General features: G+C 41.3%; 1 protein-coding gene across 1 annotated transcript in view; it reads right to left on the bottom strand.

Annotated features, from left to right (window-relative positions):
- Positions 1 to 145: 145 nt before the first annotated feature.
- The window catches only part of si:dkey-91m11.5 (BCR activator of RhoGEF and GTPase), a 35,048-nt gene continuing 26,950 nt past the window's right edge, over positions 146 to 8,243 (bottom strand). Inside the window, exons 11-23 of the mRNA XM_019885121.1 lie at positions 8,024 to 8,143; positions 7,768 to 7,843; positions 7,582 to 7,686; positions 7,408 to 7,482; positions 6,887 to 6,984; positions 6,597 to 6,728; positions 4,007 to 4,066; positions 3,681 to 3,790; positions 3,289 to 3,428; positions 2,253 to 2,387; positions 2,063 to 2,168; positions 1,332 to 1,494; positions 146 to 1,256 (exon numbers count right to left, since the gene is read on the bottom strand). Coding sequence (XP_019740680.1) covers positions 1,167 to 1,256; positions 1,332 to 1,494; positions 2,063 to 2,168; positions 2,253 to 2,387; positions 3,289 to 3,428; positions 3,681 to 3,790; positions 4,007 to 4,066; positions 6,597 to 6,728; positions 6,887 to 6,984; positions 7,408 to 7,482; positions 7,582 to 7,686; positions 7,768 to 7,843; positions 8,024 to 8,143 — 1,410 coding nt within the window. The 3' untranslated portion in view covers positions 146 to 1,166. The remainder of the gene's footprint in view (positions 1,257 to 1,331; positions 1,495 to 2,062; positions 2,169 to 2,252; positions 2,388 to 3,288; positions 3,429 to 3,680; positions 3,791 to 4,006; positions 4,067 to 6,596; positions 6,729 to 6,886; positions 6,985 to 7,407; positions 7,483 to 7,581; positions 7,687 to 7,767; positions 7,844 to 8,023; positions 8,144 to 8,243) is intronic.

Genomic DNA, 8,243 nt, shown 5'->3' with positions numbered 1-8,243 from the left:
TTTTCCATTGAAAATTTGGTTATATGGTGACTTGGCTACTTTATAGGAATTACAATTTTCATGACAATTTAACATTATTATTTTTTTTAATTGTCATTTAAATGTAAATTGTAATTTCAAATGCAATGGAAATAACATGACAAAATGAGGTTGTCAAGTAAATCTTTATTTTGAGAAATCATACAAACACATTTGGTCAGTGTTTACTAGAAGCAGTTGTGTATTACACACAGATCACAAGAATAAAGTGTTTCAGTTTGTGCCGACAAGCGTTTCAATTCTTGCAATGATTTGGAAAGTAACTCCTAATTCAAGCACATTGTGTATTTCCACACGCCTTCAAAATTAATACTGCAAGGGGTCATAAACCCTGTTCATACCCCAGAGTGTTGAATAGGAGTCAGTTAAAGGTACCCATTAAATTGCTCTCAAAATGACAGCAATTCAAAGGGAGAATATTGAAGAAGGAATGCAACTAGAAACACCAACACAGCAACTCAAGTTACATAAATCAAATCCGATGGCAACTAACAAAAACAGTAGGAGCAAAATACGAAGAACCGACTCAAGGAACTTAAAAAAAAAAAATGCTGACATCTAGTGAAAACATGAACTCAAACATTTTGACAAGAGACTGTGTGGATATCATCATTACATATTGCTGAAGTTTTACACATAAAACTAGAGCCTTCCAGTTTATTTCAAGTACAACATGCCTGCATGTTGGATGCAAACTGCAAATTTGCATCTCTGTGTGAATGCAAAGTGAACCCGTGGCACAAGCAATTCCGGGGCAAACCCTAGGAGTAGGCATGAATACCTTGATCCGTTTGTATTCCAATCCACGGTCACCGGTGACAAATCCATCAAGCAAATGACAAATTCACTCTCCGTGTACTCACCACTATTGTACGCGATGACAGGCAGCAAATCATGGCGTTAAGAAAAAGTCATTAAATTAGAAAAAGTGTTATAAAATAAACAATTCATCAAGATACAATTTGTGCATATATATCAGGGCCTGGGGGGGTATGATAAACCACGTCAACGCTCATCCACATCCAAGCTCTTGATGACTGATGAGGTGATTGCTCCATCTAGTGGCGATATTGTGCAACATCTATTCATTGTTCTGAAGACTGTTTTTAGCGTGTAAAAAAATCTCATTATAATTCATTCGAGAAGAGAAGGCTTTGTCGTTTACTGTCAGGTGTTGGAATGCCCTCCAGCTGAAGAAAGTAGAGTAGAACTTGCACCTGAGAGGACAAAGGAACAAGTGAACAAGCATCGACAGGGCAGCCGATGTTTTACTCTGTGCTGCCGAGTTCTACCTGCGTCATGACCTCCAGAGACCAACTGTCATTCATGGAGATCGGCTGTGAACTGTTAATGGTGATTTTGCTGTCTTTCTCGGACGGTCGAAGCAAAGTGGGTCCAAAAACGGTGGCCAGATTGTGCAGAGACATCTTGTTAAAGCTCTCGTTTTCAGCCACCCTATGAGAATGGGAGAAAAAGTTGTCGATTTCACATTTGGGGGATGGGCCAGGTATTCGTAGAAGTAAAAATAACAAGAAGAATGTAAAATGTGCAAAATATGTACAGTTTATTTCAATGCTTAGATAATTGACTCATTTTTTTTAATCTTATGATTTGAAATGAACGTAATTCAAGTCAAATTTATTTGTATAGCCCTTAATCACAAGAGGCTCAAAGGGTTTCACAAGACCAGCGTTGACAAATATGAGCAACATTAATTAATTATTAGTCATACTCAAAACAGTCCCACAGGCTACTTCTATAGTTCTTGAGGGTAACCCACACGGAAAAAAAAGATCCTTTAGATATACTTAATTTGAACATATACATCAGTTGCACAAACTTGTGTCATTTTCCTGTGTTTTCATCAGAAATAAACAAATGATATTAGTTTAACAAATGTTAATCATGTGCAATCAAAAATGAAGTACTTTTTTTTTTCAGCGTGGTGCCTGTGAGGACCATGTTGGTGATTTGGTCATACCCTTGACATGCAACACGACATGTTATGTCAGGTGCGTTTTACCTTTTCAGGTGGTCGAGTAGAAAGAGAAAGGTGACCAGATTGGGTTCTGGTAGAGAGAGCAGCAGGTTGAGCATGCAGCTCTCCTTGGCCACACTGTCAGAAAGTGCTGCATGGCAACACAATATTGTGGATTTGGGAAAGTGTACTGAAAAAGGTTTAAAAAAAAAAAAAAGTTGAATTTGTGACTCACCGATGCCTCCAGAAAAGTTGGGGTACAGCTCGTCAGTGAAAAGAGGCTCAGGTAACTCGCGGAAATACAACTTCAGTGTACCGGCGATGGCGTTCACGTCCATGTCCCGCATCATCACCGACACATCTTTGTTGTCTGTCAGGAGGACAAGATAAGATCTGTGACGTCAGCAGCTTTGAAAGAAATTTAGGAACAGATTATTCATTCAGGGCTCAGTCTTGAACTAGATTGAAGGGCATTGTAAAGATTATGTTCACTCACAAAAAACAGTAGGACAATTAAAAGCACTGTAGGAATTCTCATCATCAAAGGATATTATGAAAAGAGATACTCAGGCATAATCTATAACGTACTAACTTCAGCAGGGGTGTCAAGATGGGAGGAAAAATGGCAATACTTTCTCAGGGGGCCATTGATAACCATTCCGACCCCCGCTCAACCACAGTACAAATATTGTTTGATCTGGAATATATGAGTCACATTAATTTTTTTGAGTCTGAATCTGAAAAGAATACAACGTAAAGTAGAATAAGTGAACGGAAGATGTAATGGTTGTGTGTTAACTGACCAGCCCAATATTGTGTTGTACATCGTGGTGATGTCTTCAGTTCAAATCATTCATTCATTTATTTTCCAATCCGCTTTATCCTCACAAAGGTCACGGGGGGTGCTGGAGCCTATCCCAGCCATCTTCTGGCAGTAGTTGGGGGACACCCTGAACCAATTGCCAGCCAATCGCAGGGCACACAGAGACGAACAACCATCCACGCTCACACTCACACCTAGGGACCATTTTGAGTGTACAATCAGCCCGCCATGCATGTTTTTGGAATGTTGGAGGAAACCGGAGTACCCGGAGAAAACCCACACAGGCCCGGGGAGAACATGCAAACTCCACACAGGGAGGCCGGAGCGGGGATTGAACCCAAGACCTCTGTACTGTGAGGTCGATGCACTAACTGGACCAACCGTGCCGCCCCAGTTCAAATCAATTATCATAATAAATGAGGCTTTATCATATTGAAGTGGAACTCACTCAAATCAAAGGCACCCTTAAGAGCTTGGATGTCAGTTGCAACGCCGGACACTCTGTAGATGCCCACTTCCTCCATCCCTCGTCGTTCGATCTCTTCAACACACTGTCTCACAATGAGGGGAACCTTGGAGCGCTCCCGTCTGGTAAAACAAGGAAAACAAGGCTTTGGTCAGCGAACTTAAATCAACAGTCAACAAACCAGGAAGTAGCCTACCATAAGTCAACAAACCTAAGAGGCGGACCAACCACGCAACATGAAGTGTATAAACACAAGACAGCAGAATCTGAATCAGCCCCACCAACGGCACGTCATGTGTTCTTTTGATCATTCAGCACGTTTAATAACTCATTCGTTTTCCTGAACTGAATGGTGCGGCATATGATCAACTCACTTTGTTACAACATGAATTTTCACCCCAAACACACCAGACTGTTTGCGTGAAGGCATGCGCTTGAGACTGAACTCTCTGCTGGTGAACTTCATCGAAAGCTTGACTTCAACCTGAAACCGGAGAGTAGAAAAGGAAGAGGGAAGCCTGTTACATTCGCCTAAGAAGTCCTTATGTCATCTTAGAAATGTTGAAGTGGCCCTCCTGTAGTAGAAATAAAACATTTGGCGGAGGAGAGCAATGTTCATGTTGCAGCTGTACGCTGTGGTGTTATTTCGGCTGTTCTTTTTGGTCACTTTTACGACGACACTCCGTCTTGTCCTACTCACCCCATTCATAGCAATGACAGTCCGCTGCCAGTCTTTGTTTTGCAAGTTCTGGGGATCCAACTGAAAATGAAAACAGTCAGTGTGCAGATTGTTACTTCAAGTAAACTTCACTATTAACAATTTGGATAATATCGACGGTATGATGAATTATGCTTGATTTTCATTATGGATTCAATGCTAAGTGAAATGACAACAGACACTCTATTGTTCCCTTTGAAAGGAAGGCCTTCTCGAATTCAAAATGAAAGTGACAATTTGCAATACGACAACATCCCACCGAAAAACATTGAGTCAGCCTTGCGTCATAGATGACTTTTTTTTTTTTTTTAACGCAATCATTTTCTTAAAACTACAGTATATCATTACATACCGGTAATTTAATTGACAAAAAAGTACTGTAAAGACCAAAACTAAATTTCACAAGGGTGAAATATATTCCTCTTAGTGAAATAACTGGAGGAAAAAAGCCAATTGTTGAACAAATCTTTAGCAGGTCCATTGAGACACTTCCTGTATGTTTGTTTACCTTTGGTCTGAGAAGACTGCTACGAACTCTGTCCCAAAGACGGGCCCCCGTACTTGCAAATTTTCTGGGGGCCAATTCAACCTCTTCCTCCAATACACCGACTGTCTGAAACGCGCCTTCCTCATTGGAATTACACTGACTCATGTTTCCTGGCATGAGCCCGTCACCTTTCTAAAAATGTCCTTTTGGCAAACGATGGGCAAAAAGACAAGAAACAACAACAAAGCTGCTCTACAGCGACGAGCAGAATCAGCAGGTCCATCTTGTACGAACGGCCATCCGCTGGCCACTTTGCCTGGGAGAGTCTCATCATGGAAGCCCTGGCAAATCCTTCCCAAACTTTCCTAATACATTGTCACATATAGTCAGAGTGCTTATTCCAGCAGGAATCAGGAGAAAGGAGCAAAGCCACACAGCCCGCTGCCTTTGTGTTGTTCTACTTCCCCGTTGGATTTGCGAGATTAACTCCTGAGAATCTCCTCCTACCCTCATTATCAACGTGCTCACGCCTGCTGTTGTTTATCGCTGAATGCCACCTTGGCAAGAAACTTAATGGGATTATCTACCGATTAATACAAATGACTGTAAAATATCAAACACCTGTAAATATTCTCCTCTTCACAACAAAGCAGTTATTCCATTGTGTTGCATGAAAATTCAAAGCGGCATTGTTGCAATCTCCGGAGAGCAGTTGCCTTTTTCAAATAAGCCAAATGAAAAAAAATGCTGTAATAGTCACGCTCAATGGCGATTTCAATGTTGCGGGATAGTGACAGTGACACTTTGACACTTGACTATTACATGTGTAACTCGTGAACATACTTTGTTCCATCCATCCATCCATTCTTTGTAATGTTTGTCCTCACGAGGGTCACAGGCGTGCTGCTGGGGCCTCTCCCAGCTGTCTTTGGATGAAAGACTGGCAGGGTGCCATTTACAGCAATGCACAAAATTATTTATACTTTAGCCACAAATTGAGTTCCATTTGGCGAATGGGTGTATTTTAGCTGGAAATGGAAATGATGGGTGTTTTTTCCCCTTCAAAACTCAGAGGGGTTTTAACTCATCTCTTCAGCAGCAGGGAAATCCCTCCACTGGTTTATCACAGAGCGCTTTGTGTATTCCTCCATCTGGCAAACTCTGGACCAATGCCAACAGCTACATTTGGTCAACCCAAAGTCTAATCCACCCTCTGTCACAACACTCGATCAGAGGTCAAGATGATGTGACCCACCAGCCAACAGACACCTCTCACTTCTTTATGAACAGCAAAAAGAGTGTCACGGGCATGATTGGACAAAAAGGGACCGGTGGACAGCAATGCAGATACATCACCACAGGTAGGTTATTGGAATAAATAAAGGTCAATAATGCATTCGATCTAGGCATTTTTAAATTCTATAACTTTAGTTAAACTGCAATATTAAAGGGGCGGGGGTCAGGATATATATTTTTTTTCATTGTGACATGTTGAGAATGAATTGGGGGGAAAAATGTGTTGTGCTTGGGAGATTATTTCTTCCGTTTTAAAACATACAATTGGAAAGCTTTATAAATTTGCTTTTTGATGATGTCTCCCATTTAGAAGGATCATGTAAGGAGCGTCCATGTCAAATCTTGACTGCATGCGACTAAAAGCTGGCGGTAGTGGCTCACCGACTTTGATCTGAACAAGAACATCTAATACTTTTACTCTTGAATTGTTAAAAATTAAACTTTGTAGGTCAGGTTGTTGTAGAGTTCATATTGCTTTGCTTTACCAAATTATGTGAAAAAATATGACATTTTAAGGATATTAGAGAATGAATTCACCAACTATCATTCAAAAAAAATGACCGTTGATCCCTGTTGGAGGTTTTCTATGCACTTTTAGTTCATGAAAGATTTATGTTAAAAAAAACAAACTTTCATCCATTTTTTTTTCTTTACAGCAATTGCAGGATCCTGAGGAGCGGAAGCCCATCCCTGACTTACTGACCACGCTAGTCGCCAGTCAATCACATGTCAATATCCACATTTTTTTAACTGGCAAAAACTATGAGAATTTAAAGCAACATACTGTACCTTTATCTGTCCTTTGACCATAATCTTGTCCGTCATCTCTCCATCGTCTTTGCTGTGCTTGGGCTTGCTGTAAGACTTCTCATAGCAGAGCAGCCTCAGAGTCTGGGAGCCCTCCAGCTCAATCTCAAACTCCTTGCATGGAAACAAGAAGACATCTCAGTAAAGATCCGTACGCGCCATACCATCGACACGCATTACACGTGGAATGCAACAGACGTGGTGCATGACGAACAAGCGTGAAACGGAAAAAGCCCTCTGCCGAGAGATGTCTTCCTCTATAAAGTTCTCACCTCATTCCAGCTGGGCTCAGTCGAGTCTCTGTACACTCGCGTTTTGGCTTTGTTGACAAAATAACCAAAGGAATCCACCTCAAGAGAGCAGTAAAGGTCTGATGTGTACAAGCAGACATAGTAGAATTAGAGAGGCATCAATGAGGCAACACAATGAGACCGACACTTCCCCTGTGATATTGTTATAATTCTACTGTTACGATTTCAACAAACGACTTTTGGAGTTTCAGCAAACAATGAGAACATGTCATAATGCATACTCTAACCATTTCAATAAATGGTTTTTGGAGTTGAAGCAAACAATGACAACGTATCATGTTTCATGTCAAGTCGTGTTTGAGACCATTTCTACAAAGTATTCCAAACTAATCCCGTTTGTTCCCCACCCCAGCAGCTGTTCATCCATCTCAGGGTCTCAGAGACGCAGAAGAAATTATTGCACAAAGAATTACAATACGTGACATCATAGCCCAACTCTAGACAGCCCAGTAAAGTCAAAAACAGAAGAAAGGATCACTCACTCAAGGTTTGTTTGAGACCGGATGCAGAGTGTACAATGACGTTTAAAAAGCCGTACAAACCCGGTGATTCGTCATCTATGTTGGAAACAGAAGTGAGTACACATCTTCAGACACAACTCTTAAATTGCAAGTATGTTTCGACGGCACAACTAATTAAGCTATCATGAACCTCACCATCTTTGTTCATGGTGACTGGAATATTGTGGACAGTCTGGAGTTTCACACATGAGTTAGTAAGCATCTGCAGCTCTAGAGATGTCAGAGAGAAGCTCTTGAAACCTATCAGACAAAGTTCAGACACATTTGTATCAGACACAAATGGACTAATGCACCATCAGAGATTTTGGGGGAATAACTTGCATTTCTTCTGCTGCTCGCGAATGATCTCCCTCCACTCAGCACGTTCGTAGTCGGATGAGATCAGAAATGTGAAACCCTGAATGGCACAAAGGGACTTGATGGGTTTATTGTGGTTAAATACTGCAATGACAAGCCCTCAACATCGGAGGGCAGCATAAATTCATTAACAACAATGCTTCATCCGCTAAATCAGCAGGGATTACAGTGTTCCACAGCAAAACACTTAAAATGTACAAATAGTGCGGAGATTTTGGACCTTGCCATTCCTGTTAGCCACTCTGAAAGCCATGTTGGGTGACATGAGGAGAAGCAGAGACTCCTGCTCTGATAACCTCTTCTTCAGCCGCTCCATCGCCTTGGGTCCTTTGGTGGTTCTCTGTAAATCAACAGAAGCAGAGGTTTATGCTTTGGGGTTGCCTTTACTGGTGGTTGACGTATCATTGTCATTTACATGATCAAATATCTGTCATCTACAG

This window comes from Hippocampus comes, unplaced genomic scaffold, assembly GCF_001891065.2.
Source record: "Hippocampus comes isolate QL1 unplaced genomic scaffold, H_comes_QL1_v1.1 scaffold45, whole genome shotgun sequence".
NCBI classification, from domain to species: Eukaryota; Metazoa; Chordata; class Actinopteri; order Syngnathiformes; family Syngnathidae; genus Hippocampus; species Hippocampus comes.
This window is presented reverse-complemented; position numbering and strand designations above follow the sequence as displayed.